Genomic DNA, 17,229 nt, shown 5'->3' with positions numbered 1-17,229 from the left:
CACAACACAATGAATCAGCTTCTTAAATGAAAAGTAAAATTTATTATTCCTGAACCACAAAATAGACTTCTTTGGTTGTACAAATTCACTAGTTACAGTCTTGTGTGAGCTCTAACCCTTGACCCTGGGACTTCTGACCCTTTCCCTCCGACCTATTTGCAAGAAAAAGCCCCCAAAGAGAACTCAAGACAAAAGAATAAACACAAAAACTTGAAACACTGCATTAATAATGTAGTGAAACCCATCTGAAAAAAAGATTACCTACTGTAAGTTAAAAAAAGAGATATCAGCCATTGCAAATGTTATCAAACAAACTGAATTTCAGTCAGTGAGAGCAAGATGGAAAGCTATTATTAAGAGACCCTACATTAAATTAAAAGAAATGCTACTATGCTGTGATTCTGCAAAAATACCCATCAGATACATGAACTGACAATATGTCGAGCAGTGAACTGAATGTATGAATGGGCTCAATGTCTTGAGAGGGATTTCTAAACGGTTCTGCCTCTCTCAGCTCTCCCATTAACAAACCAATATACATGCAGAGAGCGTCCCGATACCAAGCCCGTCCAAACCCAGACGCATCAGCAGTTCAGACACTCGCTTGGTGTAGGTCAAGACTGGCTCAGATTCAAACCCAAAGTTTGTTTTCCTTTCAGTATTTGTACATTATTCACACAATAATAAATGATTTTTCAGTGGCATCAGATTAAATTAACCATCGACAGAAAAATAAAACACCTGCTACCTTCACGTCACTCTGGAATACCTCCAGATAGTTCAAGGATAAAAATGAATCATTGATATAATTAATAAAACAAACAGGGCGGGATAAGTACCGTTAATTTATATATGATGCTTAAAGCGCAGGGTGCAAACTTTAATGTTATATTGTATATGTAGTCGTATTCGCTCCAAGTAGCTGTATGTGTCCTGGGCAGTTTAATTTGTAGATATGACTTAATCAAGAAAATCAAAGTGTACATGTAGTTTAAGAGAAAAAAGATATATAAAGTGATATGCAATGGATTAGTTATATGGTTTGACTGATCCATAACGCATTGAAAATGTTAAAATGATAACTTACTATAAGCATCAGTCACGCTCTCTGGGTGGATTAAAACAGCGTAAAATAAAAGGCCTTCAATTTGAATACAATGATAAAAACAATAAATTACTTAAGATAAAGGTTGTTAAAAAGCTGACAAGTGGCAGTGCAAAAAAAGATATGTTTTGTTTTCACCGAAAAGCTCCGACTGTGAAGGTAGCAGGATGTTCCCTCCTAAATTAATATTTACACTCCTATCCGCCCGAATCTGAAGAAAGCCCTGACATTTTACAATCTATTCACTGAAATTCTAAAAATATCATTCAAGACGTTAGTATAGCTATGACCCATTTCTTTTATCTTCCAGTATGTCTTTTTTTTTTTTAAAAACAGCAAAATCATTTGAGGTGTCAAAAATAAACACTAAAATCTTCTGTCACCTCCTTTTTAAAAATACATCAGCTTCTACTCGGTAAACAGAGAGTGGAACAAAAGAAGAAGAATGGTCTGTAAGTAGCAATCCTAGCTAACCACACTAGCTCTTCCTTGCCTTTGAGGGTCTGTTGAGCAACTTGCCGTCTCATCCACAGACTGTATAGGCAAGACTGGCACGCAGGATATAAGTGAGTGTGTATGCGACTATCAGCTTCATAGTCTCTGCAGTGGTTATATATAGGAGAGGAAATCTCGCTCTACTGACACTCTGTAGTGTTTAGTGACTCTGCTCCTCCTGTGGATGCTCCCACGTGTTACCAGTGTTCCACAGTGTGATTAAAATGTGTGTGTGTTCCCGTTATGTCTTCGTAGTTTTTCTCTCAGTGTGAGGTGTTACGTGGGCACGGCGGTTTCCAGGCTGCGGCGACCCTGCCTCAGTTTGCGCTTGTTGCTGTACAAAGCCATCTCCTCCAGGGCTGAGGTGGCAGGCGGCGTGGCGGGAACCTCGGCCTCGGGGCTTGCAGCAGGCCCTATAGACACAAGAAAAAAACAACAGTCCCACTTAGCACCTTTCAAATCTACTGCTGTTTAGCTGCTTCTCACATACGATCGCGATGCTAGCTGTGGAGCATTTGACTGATTGGAAAGCAGATGGATCCCTTAAACCTGCGAGAGAAGCCCAACGTTTAGATCAGCAGCTGGAAACAAGCAGGACCCAAAAATTTCAAGCAATAAAACTGAAGCACCCAGCCTGTAAGTCTGGTCACAGCAGGAGTTGATTAAAGTTACTTAAATAACTAACTCGCAATCCCCTTTGTTCAACATCTTTTTCCCACCACTCGGAGTGCATTGCAAAAATCTTGAATGACCGTGATTGGAGAGCACTTAAACGTTTGGTGAAATCAAATCAACAGCAGAACTCATGGCTATGTTTCATAGTGAAAGTAAGAGCATTTCCTCACGCACAATGCGAAGAGAACTCAAGGGATTGGGACAAAACAGCTGTGTAGTTTAAGAAAACCACTCATCAGTGAGGCTAGTCGGAAGAAAAGGCTTCAATTCGCTTGGGAGCAAAAAGATTGGACTCTGGAGGGATGGAAAAAGGTCACGTGGTCTGATGAGTCCAGATGTACTCTGTTCCAGAGTGATGGGTGCATCTGGGTAAGAAGAGAGGCGGAGGAAGTGATGCACCCATCATGCCTAGTGCCTACCACACAAGCCTGTGGGGGCAGTGTTATGATCTGGGGTTGCTTCACTTGGTTAGATCTAGGTCTAAGATTGGCGAAATAAATGTTCTAACATTGCATAAGCTTATCAAAACGATGCCACGGCAAATGCGTGCCGTAATCAAAGCTAAAGGCAGTCCAACGAAATATTAGAGCGTGTGACTTTTCTTTTGGCCAGGCAGTAACCAGGCTACTACAGTGCATACAACAACAACTCCCATTACTTTGGTGAACTGCTTTCTTGAGGGCATGTAAACCTACTGTCAAAGCTTTTAACAAATTCATGCACAGTCTGGATCAAGGTTAGTGTTGGATGATTAGTTTAGACACAGCAGACTTCTCTTCCACTCTAATCTAAACTCCAGTTACTATTTCATACATTGCTCGGTGGGGCGGCAGTAGGCGAAGCACAACTGAGTAGACACACACCCGTCCAAACACCTGAACCCACAGATTGCAACACAATTGGCAGGTTAGAGAATAAATGCACATACTAAAACAAACTCCTCTCACACAAAAAGTCAGCCTACAGTTACACGCATGCACACACACAGGATCGTACCAACGGCAGCTGCTTATCCCAGGTAGTCACCTGAATCAAAGGGGATAGAAGAAATTGAAGTAATAAACGTGTTACTTGTCATCCGGACACATTTTCTCATTTATCCCTTTTATAAAGATATCGGATAGTTCGAGTTCTCACCTGGGTTGTTGGAGCCGTCATCAATGAACTGCATGTCATCGACTGTGTCAGGGGACTGGAAGACAAGAAGAGACGGTGAATATCTGGGAGGTGTGGGTGTTTCAGTGACCTGTAACCCAGGGGGAAGCCTCCACCATATGAGCAGAGGAGCTAGCAGGGAGGGAGAGTGAAAGACGTGCCAGCCGCTCACTGCTCGTTTAGCAGACAGCACTGAAGCTCCCAATCGGTCAGAGCCTAAAGCCACAGTACCTCTACTCGTCTACTTTCCCGGCAGACATTGGCATGTTAAAGGAAAGGGAGGTTAAGTTAGGTCATCAGTTCCGGGGTTTGTTGTGTTGTGCAGGAATATCCACAAAGAGACAGCAAACAGCAACAGTGCAGCACCAACACGAGTCACCAACGCACAACTGAAACCAAGCAGCGTGTTAACTTCTGTGTTTGTGCTCATGCTATTATGTTTTCTTTTTGTTATCGGTAATGAGAAGCTGTCCATTTAACTTAGGGACCACTACAACCTGCCAGCGGAGGATCATATGACCAACTTTGCACTATAGCTTCTACATAGAAATGTGATATGGATATTAGGGATGGCAAGTGTTCTGGTTTCCGTTTGTGCTAGGCTTGTAGTCCGAGTAATATTGACCAATCCGAAAAACAGGAATCCGCTGTAATGACATCCAGGCTCCCATCAGCGGTCATCTGGTGATGATTAAGCTTCTTATTAATCTCTATAAACAGACATCTGCATGCAAGTAACAATCCGTTCTAGATCTAAATTTCAACTTGAGATAAATTCCCTTGACGCCGTGTCACAAAAGCCGTTCAAATATCCCGACTTTCTTGAATGCATCATGATCAATATGACCTCCATTCGACAAATGAGCATTTTAAAAGTAGTTTTCTTCTCCTCTTGACGACAGACCTGACAAAGCTTCATTTTTACTTTTTACTAATCTGCATCATGATGTTGAAATTTCGACAAAAGCAATTAAAGTAAATCACAAGAAAAACGGTTTCTTTTTCTGTAAACAAAGCAGAACGCGGAAAAGGAAGTATTGACTGGAAGCTGTTCACTAACCGCTGGCTACACGTCCGACATGTTCACCATTGTCCGACATTGGCAGACTCTGGCTGTGGGTTTTAGGATGTTGTCATAAGTTGTTGTTTTTTTAAAAAGTCCAAAATACATTTGTCTTTTTACTTTAGTGAAATTAACACAATGTAAAGTTTGCTTAAGGTATAATGTCATATTTTGGAGGCGGGCTGCCCTGCCACAAATTAGCTTCTCTCATAATACTTTTTTCCACAACTGTTGATGTTTGGATTATTGCATTGTTAATTACATAAGCTCTACTGTCATGTGACTTTGCAGCTTGTAGTGGTCCCTAGAGATCATAGAACTATCCCTTATAAGTAATAGTCACCTTATGGCCCAGCTTTAAAACAGTGCATATGCAGTAGTCTGAAATGTTGTACAAACACTTATAGTCAATTCAATTACGTCCACACAAGGGAGAACAAACTGAAGTCACTGTGGAACAACCCAACCACACTCTTGACAGTGACACAGACAACCACAGATACTTGACCCCCAAAAATCAAAAGACCACCTTCAGACAAGCACTGCTCACTCCAGCACCTCTCCAGGATTCCCCTGCTTCCCCTCCCAACTTTTCTCCCACACAAGCCTACGCAGCTCTACCCTTGTAACAGCGCAGGAGGTGACCCTTCAGCAGATTTCAAAAGCCAGAGCATGAGAGGAAGTCTGATGGAGGATGTGATTCCTCCGTCTGACATGAGACCCATGCGTGGAACAAGACAGCCGATGGAAGTGAACGTGAGAGTGGATGAGATGCAGAGTTTGTGGCATTTTCCCCCGGAACCAATTCTGGTTAGTGGGACCAAAAATCTGTCTGCGTGACTGTTATTGTCTGTGATAGATTAGTTAGCTGAGAGATAGATGGATGTAAATGGTTACTGCTAGAGATGCTCTTGTAGTTGTGAGTGGTAAGTGGAAGACCAGGTGAGAAGAGGCAGAATTCGAGGGAGACCCAAGGCTGATTTGTGCAGTGCTGTTTATAGAGTGAGTCTCTCTTGTTGCGAGTTAGTGAGCCACACCACTAAAGTGCAGAGCAGGAAATTCTGATCAATCGCGGAGCCAAAACCTAGACTTTAGTCGCACTGATGCCTCTTGATTAAGAGAGAAAACTAGAGGGGGGAGGCAGCAGGAGAAGCCAGGGGGGAGGGAGGAGGCCGGGGACCCCGGGAGCTCAGCATGCAGCCAATAATACCTGGATGTCGTATACGGGTTTGGAAGAAGGAATGGCAGCAAACTGTCGGTAGTCAAACTTCTTTGACGACAGGGACTAGAAGGATAGCAAACAGGAATGAGCGGAGGTCAAGGGAGAGGGAGAAGAGGAAAACAAGGAGAAAGAAAAAAAGAGTAGTAGTTTGGGGAAAAAGTAAAGAAAGGAGGAGAAGGGGTGGAAAAGGTAAAAGTCAAAGGAGAGGAAAAGGATGGAGAAAAAAAGGGGAGATGGGAGGCAGAGAGGCTAATGGGTGATTCAAACAGCTGGCTGTGGCTGATTGGCTAGAGTGAAAATGAGCAAGATGGTGGATTAATGTCAATGTGTTTGAAGCAAATCTGCATTCTTCCCCTTTCCAGCACTTATGTGTTGCCTTTTTAAATAAAGCTCCTTACATTTAATTGCAAAGTGAGTGTTACAGCCTTTTCAAATATCTGATCATTCAAGCTCTCCAAGTGTGTGCAAACGATACAGTCAACAGATCACACTGACACGAAGGCCAGCGGAGAGAATCCATCAAAAACAAACCAGAAATCAATTCATTCTTACCAGCCTGCCTGGAGAGGTTAGTCCTCGAGGACTGAGCTCTGTGAGGAGAAAACAAAATGTAAGGTAAGCAGTTAGATTAGTTTGTTAGTAAGTAAAGATTATATGGCAATGAAGCACTGTACGCTATATTTGTCATTTAACAGGCCTGAGTGAACAGCCTACCTTCCATGGGTGTGGGAGAGGGTGTTGGGGCAGGTGAGGGCGACTCCGTCAGCTGGTCTAGCGTGCCACGCTTCTTCCCGTCCCGAGACTTAGCGATGACCATCTGAGCTTTCAGCGCGTCCTGCTCCAGAGACTTCATCCTACAAGAGGAAAAACCACCATCAGATCAGTGACGTTAGATACTGAGAGGTGAAATACAGAGAGGAAGACTGAAAGGAGGCACACACCCCTACAGGTGGGTGTCGTGTCCTTCACTGCTTATTTTGGGTGCTCCTTGTCCTGGTTTGCTGTGACAATCGATTTAATTTCAACGCAAGAAGCATTCCAGGAAAAGGATGACCTACTGCCAGTAGGCAAACCCTTAACTCACAAATAGCTTGCAAACTTACCGCGGGATGTTAGTACAAATAAAAATATGAAAGTCAAGAGAACAGCAAGGCGCAAATGAAAAGAGTGCTGCAGAGAGGAAGGGGGACAAGACAGAGAAAAGATAGAGGGGGGACCAGAGGAAGCTAGAAACAGCAAAGACGTGCAGAAGCAAGACAGCACTAGAAAGGCAGTGAAGCACTGTCACAGTGTCCCTGCGAGTGCTTGCTTGAACCTTTCTGAACTCGGCATCTAGCAAAATACCCCAAAGCACCCCAGCACACCCCCACGATGCCGTGCGTCTGGCCCTGGTGGCTGAGGGCCGAGGAGCAGACCTGAGCTGGGAGGCAGCAGAGGAGGTAGAGGAGGAGGTGGGGGGCTGGGGGGCCTCGGCCGTGCCCTGAGATGCCCTCACTCTGGCCTGGTAGAGCCTCTTAGCAAGGTCCTGCTCATACTGCCTAACATCCTCCTCTAGGCCGTAAGGCCTGGGCCCCGCGAGGCCAGGGAGGGAGGTGGAGGAGAGGAGGAGGGAGCAGGGCGAGAGGAACACCAGGGTGAAGGAGGAATAGGAGGAGAGGAAGGAAAGATAGGCATACAGACAGAAAGAGGGAAGAAAACCAAAGAATGGAAGGTAAAAGACATTTAGAGTGCCAGCGATTATAAATAAGACCCAAATATAAAGAGAGGAGACAGACTAACAACACAAACAGGATTGTGTTGTTGAGGAAAAGTTGTCAAAGCCTTCAGATCGATAAAGCAATTTTAACCAACCAAGTTTAAGTTGAAGTAACTTGTGATGTACATCTGTCAGAATTGAGGACATTTCAAAGACAATATGATTCCTCGACCCGTGTCATATTTACCGTGCTGCCCTCCACATGGCTCTCTTCTCAGCCTCGAGAGCTCGTTTCTCAGCGGGGGACAGGTCCTTGTCGAGGGCCACAGCCAGCTCTGGACTCTGCATCCGGAGTCTCTCTTGATGTCTGCGCTCTGCTTTGGCTGTGCGGATTGGAGCCGCAGACTCCCCGGGGTACACCGGGATCAGACTGGCAAGACACACAAGCGCAGCAATGATGACAACAGTGACAAAAACAACAGCAAAAGACTTTGATGTCGTTGTGTTCAATGTAATTACCCGGACATGGAGTTGGGCCTCTGCTCCAACCTGAAGCTGTCGTCCAGTGAATTCCTCTGAGAGTCTCCCTTTCCATCGACAGACGAAGGCCTGCACACAAAAACAATTAGCCGAGGAAATAATACGAATAATGTTTAAAGCAATAATGTTAATTGCACTTCTTACCCTGAGCTGCCGCAGTAGCTGGGTGGTGTGACATTGTAGCTGGGTGGTGTGGAGCAGTGCTGCGTTGGGGTGGTTGCGGGCTCCACCTTGTACTCCACTCCATCCAGCAGCACTTTGCCAGAGGCCTTCATCTGCGCCATCTGCTTAGCCAAGTCCTCCTCCTCGTCCTCCTCGTCTTCATCCAGCAGGTACTCCCTCGCCCGCTGCTCAAACTTCCTCTCTGGGGTGAGACAAACAGAGTTGTACATTTAAAGACCTATGGGATGGTTTAGTTGGGGAAGAAAGCTCAAGAAGAATCTATGGAGACAAACCTTCTTCCTCCCTCATTTTCTTCAGGTCATCTTCTCCAACAAGAGAGACTCGAGGTTTGGGTTTGTCTGGCGTCTGCTGCTTCACGTCGATCTCAAAATACTTCTGTCTGTCCCTGAACGAGCGCTGCTCTGGGCTGTTCCTGCCGCCAGGAGAAGGACTCTGAGGAATAAATGACAGAACACAAACACATTTTTCACCAGAAGCAACTGCAATATTTACATAAAACCAAACAGCAAATAAAGGCCAACATTTTCTGATAAGAACATTTTTTTTGGTATTTGAATTGTTGCAGTTGCAGTTTGACAAAAGAGCCAAAGAGGACGCCAAAGGAAAACCAGTACAATGGACCACGAAGAAAGAGAAAAATTAGCCTTCACAAAAAGAGCACCCAGCACCATGAAGCTCAATTCAGATAAATAAACCGGCAGTCGTATTATACGACAGAAGTAACACGGCTGTCTCCCAGAGCCTAGGAGCAGAGACACCACCACCGGTCAAGCCGAGCACACCACAGCCCGAACAAGGAACAGGGCTGCCGTAGATGTGGCGGAGGCGGTGGGTACCTGCAGTTCCATGCTGGGCCTGGAGAAGCGAGGCACTGCTGCCAGGCTCATATAGTCCTGACGGGGGGAGGGCTTGTTGGCCAGACTCTTACCAGCCCCCTCCTGACCTTCTATGTCATCATCAAACACCTCGTTGTTCAACTCAGGCTGAAAAGGCCACAGAGGTCGTCACCACACGGTCAGACGAAACTGACTACAGTAAGAGCAACTGGGGTTTATTTTCTGGTATGCAACTTGGAGCACATTTAGCCATATGTGGTTTTCCAGCTTGGATTAAACATTCACTTGTTAAATTCTGTTGGGGCCAAATATAAGTCTATCGCCTCTTTTACAACCCCGAGATTCCTGCTGGGAAAAAATCCTAAGAGTCATAAGTTTTTTGTTAAATTATTATCTCTTGACCAAAATTTTTGCGACATCATTACACCAAGAAGATATTTTTTTTTTACCCATTTCAAATGTCATGAATGTATTTCTTCAGCGAGAGCAAAAAACATTTTACTTTCAACTTTAACACACCCTACAAGAGGTCTTGAAAAAACTTGGTAACCTAGCAACATCAAGGCAACACACTACTCACACTGCAACAGTTAATTTCTTCAAACCAAAAGAATTGTAAGGTTCTGAACACTTAATGTCAGTCTTTGAATTTAATTGATCCCCATTCTTTCAAATGTGTCATCCTCTCATATTCTGTCACATACGTGAAAACAGCCAGCTGTGCTTTTAATATTTAATGGTCCATATGTTGACTCACCTCTGGAGACGGCTGCCTTGGGTGGAAATTGTTCCTCACACCGTACAGATCCTGTTGGCAGAGTGGCATGAGCAGATGTTAGTTAAATCAGATAAACTCAGACTCAGACTGAGGACAAAGACAGAGGTACAGAGCAGCAGGCAGACTGATTAGGAGCTGGGATCAAATATGTACAAAAAGGGGAAAGTGATTCAATATTAGTTCACGAGCCACATGTATGGATGGCGAATGGATCAAGACTGAACACCAGTATGACGGACGATGGCACTGGAGTACAAAAACCAACGATGAACGCATTCCACACGTCACAGCACGTCACAGGCCCCCCGACACGGCGCAGGCTCCTTACAGGACAGCCTGCCCCAGTCAGGAGGGGGCGGGGGGCGAGACCAACCAATCAGCACAGCATGCTTTTTGTCGATGTGACCCGGGGGAGCCCGGGCAGCGAGGCCTACCTGCGGCGGCTCCAGCACTGCCAGTGAGCGAGGCACGGCGGCAAACGCCTTGTATGCCTGCTTGACATTCATGGGGAACTCGTCGGGCGAGGTGGGGGAGGGGGCGCGAGGCTGCAGGGGGGAGGTTGGAGGGGGAGGGGGAAGGGGGGTCATGGAGGAGATGGGGTAGGATCATATGGTAAAGGAGCCGAGGGGAAGAAGAGGACGGACAGACAGAGACATGGAGGAGAGGGTAGACTATGAAAAAAACCAGCAGAGTTGAAGAAGACTGTGGAGAACAGGTGAAGAGCATGGCGGCTGGTTTCATGTGACAGAGGAGGGGATATGCCAGAGAGAGACACACAGTAGGGCCTGGAGAGTTTTTCTGTATGAGCTCCTTTGTGAAATCAGGAAGATGTGAGATGTAATCAGAGCTTCTTCTTTATTCTCCAATCCGACTATGCTGCTTATCAGAGGAAGAAATAAGGTTTTAGAAAGGTGCGATCATGAAGAAATGATGAGCTCAGGATGCTGCGTTTGCAGGTGTAGTTCAAACAGTGAACCTCCAGGTGTGCCTGGGGGTCACAGACAACAGCACCTGCACAGACTCTACTCCCCTGTGCGTTAAAAACAAGTCTTCCTTTCTTTGGTTCTAGAAAAAATATCATTCTGGTGCCATGATTATCGGCCTCTCTGCTGTACTGCAGCGAGACAGCGCTCGGATGTTTTGAGGCTGTGCGGTGAGAGCAGGCGGCACGGAGCTGAGAATGTGGAGAGAAAACAGCACTATGTGGTGGTGAGGGGTCTTACAGAGGTCTGGGAGTTGAAGGGGGAGGGGCCATGCTGGAAGGGGTTTGGGCTGTGGCCGTCCGGAGTGGCGGGGGAGGGACTCTGCCGCACGCGCCCGACTGGCTGGATGGCACCTGGTCGCGTCTGGAGAGTAAACAAATATTTGATACATGAGATCATCTATAAAAAAAGTTGCCTTACGATCTGTACAGAGGAAAAAGACACACTGAACTTTGGGATGAATGACAACTCAAAATGAATGGAGCTAATGGTGGATGCGATCAATCCAACTTTAGTCTACCAAGTTGTTTTCACACTCACTGATGATGACGTTTCGTCCCTGGCAGTAGGAGTGGAGGTGAAATGAACGTTGGCCTGAAATCAAAAAGTTATATTTGAAAAAACACAATAAAAACAGTGAAATTAAATGCATGGAGTTTCCACCCAGAGTGCATTCAGTCACTACATTTCTACTATAGGAGCGTATTTAGGATGATGCCAGGCCAAAGGCAGACGCTATCAAACAATGCAACACCACCAGGGTTTGCCTTGAGCGTGTTTGAACACCAATGGAGGACCCACATTCTGCTAAGCTGATATCTTAATTTTGTCCCCTAACACTGGGATTGCTCAAGGAAAAATGGGCATTTATTTTGTTATGGTCCTGTGACAGAAGAAGAAGCCAGAGCTGGTTATTAAGGCCTTTTCTCTGATGAATGCACATCCAGTCTGCATGAGCAAAGCATCAGTCATCAGCTGGCCGTGGAGATGCAGTCACATGCTTTTCAGACTCGGTAGCTCTAACTAATTATGTTTTATTAACACATAGAGATCTCAGAGCAGCCGTCGCATGAGCTAAAAAAAAAAATCCAGGCCAGAGCAGAGAGGGCCACAAGACCCACTTACGAAGCGTGTCTCTCTGCCCGCACACACGGAGCTGTTGGAAGAGTGGACGCTGGGCTACAGCGGGAGGAAAGGTCATAAGTGTCAACTATAAAATGCCTCGTCTATAGCTGTAGATATGACTCATGGAAAAGGAGAAAATTAAGTCAAAGGATGGCAGGAGAGCAGATGACGGATAGAGGGTGACGGGGCGGCTCACCGGTTGGATTGTAGGAGAGTATGGTGCTTCCCTTATCGGGCTGTCCGTCCTGGGGAACTCAGAAGAAGGTGCCTGGAAAAACAAACAAAAAACACTTAACAGCTGCGGAAACCTTCACACAAAAACATCATGTAGCAAACAAATATCAAAACAAGATTCACTGGTTAGTCCTGTAGATTTCAACATCATGTAACTTCAACCAACAACAAGCTCTGGATGATAAACATGCACATTTCTGTGCTCCTTGCAGGTCGTGGTCCTCCGTGACTTATGACCTCGCTCGCAGCTGTTGGGACGAACATTCCTGTCGATCCTGACGATGTTCTGACTATGTGCTCGAATACCTCAGGAGGTGCCACAAGCGCCGTGCTCACAGCAAAAACATGCACCAGTTCAGCTTGTGGTTACACTCAGGTTAATACACACAACCTGGACACACCCTGGCTTAGAGAAGAAATATGCCCCCATGAACATTTGCAATGACAGAATCACTTTACTTCTCCGCTGCATGAGAGAGTAAAGCTTACACTAATGAACCCAAGTGAACGAGCTTGTTGGAAAGCGTGTGCTTATTCACACATCCAGGAGTTACGAAGCAACATTATCAATCATTTGGGGTCGTGTTTCTGTCCACCTGTAGAATGCAAGTCCAATATTCGCTCAATTTTAGCTCGGTGTTTAGTCTCTACCAACACCTGAGGGAAATATTAGCCTGTTGCAATTTAAACCACTGGATCAATTTCTGTGTCACAAGTGAGTGAAACAACAAACTGTGCACAGTAACACACCACACGCAGGCAGGCATCTTGCCTTGCTGAACAACCATGGCTGCAGTTGGCCCTGCTTCCCGTAGCCGACAGGAGGCCCCGACAGGATCTGCTCTCCGGCTGGACGGCCTTTTCCTTTACGATTGGCCACTAAGAAAGGGTTCTCCTCGAAGCAGATCGGCTGAGAGTCCACCATACATTCCTCCTCGTCTTCGGCTACAAATGTTGATGAACTGATGGTAGTTGATGAGCCAGCACTGTCCGTGGTGGAGGTCCCATTGGGGGCGAACTGGGATCCATGCAGGTAGCTGTGCTCTGTGGTCAGATTTGGGGAGGACTCAGGGTCCATGTTGCCGAGGGGATTTGTTGGGTGGCATAAACCAAAAGGCTCATAGCCCAAAGGCTCTAAAGGGGCTCCGAACTGAGCCTGCAGGGGGGCCTCCATGGGAGCAGTCAGACTTACAGATGTAGAGAACTGGACAAGGAAAAGAGGGAGGCAGATACAGTAAAACTCACATACTGAGGAAAAGCTAAACACACACTCAAAGGGAATAATCACAAGTGGAAAAGAATAAAAGCTGAATGTTTGAAAAGAGAATAAAGGAGAAAATATGAAAGGAAGTAAAAGGATAATCCCACTTTAGTACATTTGTCCTATATTTATAGCTTGACCATTTTAAAATTATATTTCTAGAACACTTTTCTCATCAAAGTAATTGTTAAGATCTGGATAATCTAAGACTTATCGACAGCAGTTTAACGAGTTTTGGCGTCTCTTTGGCGGCACCTATGGCGATAAACGGTAACGGAGCACACTTCCCAGATATCCAGAAAGTCTCGCATGTCCACGGTTGGCTCCCTTTGTAGCGGTCTTTGGATTATCACTTATTTTTGAAGTTGTATCTGTAGTCATCCATCTTTTCTTTGTTTGTTCAGCCATAGTAGATTACTGTTTACTCGCAACACTTGCAGAGAGCGGAAAAGCAGCCGCTTAGCTCCGCCTACCCTCTCTGGCAGACCAACCACTGCTGGCAGATGGACAACGCGTCACTAACTGGACGCCACTTGTGACACCCAGTCTGTAACACTGCAAATGCAAAGGCTTTCATCAGTGGGCCATAGGCTCAATCACCATTGTGTGACCTCATTTGGCGACAGATAGTGACTTAACAGACATTTATTTAAAGAAAAATCTTCGAGATCATCACTTTAACGTCTTCATCACTTTAAGGTCAAACCTGAGTGACAACTACAAGTTATAGCAGCCTGGCTTACTGTCATCCTTCTATGCCAGGAAAACTGTGTGTATGCAAACTATTCCCATAAATGAGTCAACATAGGACGTTGGCCTTTAAACTGTAAATGTTAAAACAGATTGTGTAGAAATTTTACTCTTTGCTTTTGTTTTCTGTTTAACATGAGTTTGACTAACGACCTAGCTACCTCTCCTTAGCCTGCTCGTGTTTTATATCATGTCTAGAGACCTCAGTAAATAACTTGAGTACAATGTTACCACAACCAATAATCAAAACTACAAAATCAACATCCAAGTTGCAATAAACCAGAAGTATCCTTTAAAAAGCTGTTTTTTGAAAATGGCCAAAATGTTGGTAACAAGTAAAAATAAAAGTGATCCATTACAAATAAGATGACATGATTGGTAATTCCCTTCTGTCCTGTGTGCCTCTTTAAATAGAGTCTGGACACACAAGTCTACAGCTGCTAAAAACAGTTCCTCACATCACTAAATCTTTCCCGAAGCCTTAAAGATAAGTGTCTCATTGCTCATCATTCACCACTTGTTAACTGCTGCTGTAAGCTAACAGACACATTACTGCAGCCCAGGCTCTCGGCCTCTGCCTTAAATAAACACATTATCAGATCAGCGAGACACTCAGGCTCCAGTTAACTTACTGTACTGAACATAGGGGATGTGTAGTGTAACTGAAGAAGGGGAGGAAATATGCGCTATTTAACCCAACCCATGTAAAGAAACCTGAGACTGTAACTGCAACTATAGAAGTGTCATGTTTTATTGTAGATGCGCAACAGTGAGAAATACCTCCTTAAAAAGCCTCAACCCAGATAATTTTTATGAGACGTGACCCTGATAATTAAAATAGCCTGACTAAGAATACAACAAGCATTGTGAGGCCGTAACGTGGCTCTCTACATGCTGACTATAAGAGTCTGCGGCGGGACGAGGGTCAGTGGGATGGAATGTGAACGAGTGCCCTTTTGGCTCCGACACAGACTGTGAGGGACAGCTGGGGTGTGAGAGACTGCTGCTTGTTCGCCGGCATGCCAACACGCTGAGCCGAACATGCTGGGAAGAGCTGGTGACACAACGGTTGGGAGTAAAACTTACACACACTTTTTAATCTGCCATTTGTTGAGGCTTTAAAGAGTCTGTTTGCGAGATTTTCAGATCTTTGAATGCTTTTCTTCATCTTGTTAAATGTTGGTGGACTTTTAAAACCAGCACAAATACATACTGGTCAAATACAACTGCTACTTGGGTTTGTTTAACCACTTTAAAGTCCTTTCTAAAGATTGTTCATAAACCCAAGTTAAGCCTAGTCTTTACTACTAGCTGGTACGAGCGATGCATGCCAATATCAATGGCTAAGCGACTATGGCTATTGCCTATGAGTGTGTGTAGCTAGGATAAGTTGTGAACAATCTCCCCCTGCCTTATAGCTAATCATTTGCAGCAACTGTGCAGATGATCGAAGAAAAACAGCAGGGAATTTAATCGACACTAAGAAAGGGAACATAATTACAGCCAGCACAAGAACATGCTGGCGGCCAAACAGTCCAACAAAACAACACAAAACAAGAAGAAGTTTACTTGGAACAAACAATTTTAGACTTCGTTATTTCTTTCCGACTCAGGGAGCTTCGTTCAGGAAACTTCCTGTGCAAGGAGCAAGATCTATGCTCAGTCAGAGCAAGATGAAGGCTTAAAAACTAGACGGTGCAACCAGCTTAACTATTAGGTTGAACTTAGAACGCCAAGTTACGACAGTCTTAGCTTTAGACCAAGCATATGCCTTGTTCGTATAACTGGGTCCTCAAATTTTCTTGTCGGGGATAAAATATGTTGTTTTTAATTAACAGTGTTAAACCAAACTTCCTTTCTTTCTAGTGATGTCACAATAAACCATTAGAGAACACAGACTCAATTAGGGTTTGTTAACATTTCTAAATCATCAGAGCCGTTTCTGTTTTTTAAGCTAAACCTTTGTTAACTCTAAGGCGGTGATAAAGGGTCAGTCTGAGCAGGACCACGTGTCCTGGAGCAGCAAATCCGGCTCTAATGGCCCGAGCATAAACAGCTGCTCATGAAATGTGGGTTAAGTTCTTCTGGACTGTCCAACAGGCCACACATCTACAAGTAGGGCACAAAAACTAAGTCGTGATAGCCGTCTATTTAAAGCTTGCATACATTGGTGTCTGACCCAAATGTTCTATAGGAACAATTACTTTTTGAATCTTCTGAAAAGCCTACGTCTGTCTTAAACCACCAAGTGAAACTAGAAACTTTGCCAACACAGAGATCAAAATAAGAGACCGAAAGAAGACGAATACAAGAAAGGAAAGATAAATAATAAACCCTAATACCTGAAGGATGGTGTCAGCACAGCGCCGTACGTCCACTCACACGTACTCCTCAGAGGACTTTGGGAGCTCAAACTGACACACTTGTCCGTCCCTCTGAGACGACACCCTCCCTCTCAGTCTAGCACCCCACCCACCAAAGAGGCTCCATCCACTTCAGAGCCGGATGCAGGTTTAAAATATCGCCGAGGATAGGCCGTTTGATAGTGGGCAGCTGTCCCCTTCCCCCTGCTCGCCAGCTCTTTCACACACTCACAGTCTTTTTATCAGAGCAGACAGTGCCAGCCCTCTGGCCATGCTTTCTTTCAGTCCCACCTTCTTGTGTGGCGTGTAGATACGTCCATGTGTCTTTCTTTCACAGCCTCTTTGATTCCTCTTCTTCCTCTTTTATTTCCTTGTTTTGACTTCTCTCTGGATGAGCACAAACTTCTTCCTCAATCCTTGGTCCTCATATTATTCCTTTAATCCAGGTTCTTCTCATGTAGGACAAAATGACATCACACTGCCGTGACATGTTGTAATGGGTTTGGCCTTGAAGACACCATCTGTAATGTTGACTTGGAGGTTATGCACATGGAGGGAGGTTAACATTCCCGCTCCTGGAGGGGCAACTCGTGGGCTCTGGGTCACTCAGTTTCCCAGGACACGAACACAAAGGATTCCATGAAGGGGTCTATTCTGAGCCGTGAAGGCCATTTCCAACATAGCCCGCACAAAGACACGAGCAACTCACCGCTCGAGAGGACTGCACTCTCATTGCAAAGTTACAGGATTTATAAAGCTGCCTGA

General features: G+C 45.1%; 1 protein-coding gene across 13 annotated transcripts in view; it reads right to left on the bottom strand.

Annotated features, from left to right (window-relative positions):
• Nucleotides 1–14: 14 nt before the first annotated feature.
• Nucleotides 15–17,229, bottom strand: part of scrib (scribble planar cell polarity protein) — a 64,556-nt gene continuing 47,341 nt past the window's right edge. For 3 of the 13 annotated variants that reach the window (XM_069667034.1, XM_069667035.1, XM_069667036.1), the window contains 16 exons: nucleotides 12,053–12,124; nucleotides 11,272–11,325; nucleotides 10,972–11,094; nucleotides 10,183–10,293; nucleotides 9,728–9,778; nucleotides 8,971–9,117; nucleotides 8,407–8,566; nucleotides 8,096–8,315; nucleotides 7,931–8,020; nucleotides 7,659–7,841; nucleotides 7,131–7,280; nucleotides 6,430–6,569; nucleotides 6,268–6,305; nucleotides 5,704–5,778; nucleotides 3,413–3,467; nucleotides 15–2,013 (listed from right to left, as the gene is read on the bottom strand). In XM_069667034.1, the coding sequence (XP_069523135.1) occupies nucleotides 1,877–2,013; nucleotides 3,413–3,467; nucleotides 5,704–5,778; nucleotides 6,268–6,305; nucleotides 6,430–6,569; nucleotides 7,131–7,280; nucleotides 7,659–7,841; nucleotides 7,931–8,020; nucleotides 8,096–8,315; nucleotides 8,407–8,566; nucleotides 8,971–9,117; nucleotides 9,728–9,778; nucleotides 10,183–10,293; nucleotides 10,972–11,094; nucleotides 11,272–11,325; nucleotides 12,053–12,124 (1,806 nt within the window). In that variant the 3' untranslated portion in view covers nucleotides 15–1,876. Of the gene's footprint in view, nucleotides 2,014–3,271; nucleotides 3,302–3,412; nucleotides 3,468–5,703; nucleotides 5,779–6,267; nucleotides 6,306–6,429; nucleotides 6,570–7,130; nucleotides 7,281–7,658; nucleotides 7,842–7,930; nucleotides 8,021–8,095; nucleotides 8,316–8,406; nucleotides 8,567–8,970; nucleotides 9,118–9,727; nucleotides 9,779–10,182; nucleotides 10,294–10,971; nucleotides 11,095–11,271; nucleotides 11,326–11,856; nucleotides 11,911–12,052; nucleotides 12,125–12,862; nucleotides 13,295–17,229 lie in introns of all 13 variants that reach the window. The other 10 variants (XM_069667045.1, XM_069667046.1, XM_069667039.1 and 7 more) reach the window with 10 other exon arrangements.

This window comes from Semicossyphus pulcher, unplaced genomic scaffold, assembly GCF_022749685.1.
Source record: "Semicossyphus pulcher isolate SPU_LCO1_2020_fin unplaced genomic scaffold, fSemPul1.0.p SCAF_18, whole genome shotgun sequence".
Taxonomy (NCBI): domain Eukaryota; kingdom Metazoa; phylum Chordata; class Actinopteri; order Labriformes; family Labridae; genus Semicossyphus; species Semicossyphus pulcher.
This window is presented reverse-complemented; position numbering and strand designations above follow the sequence as displayed.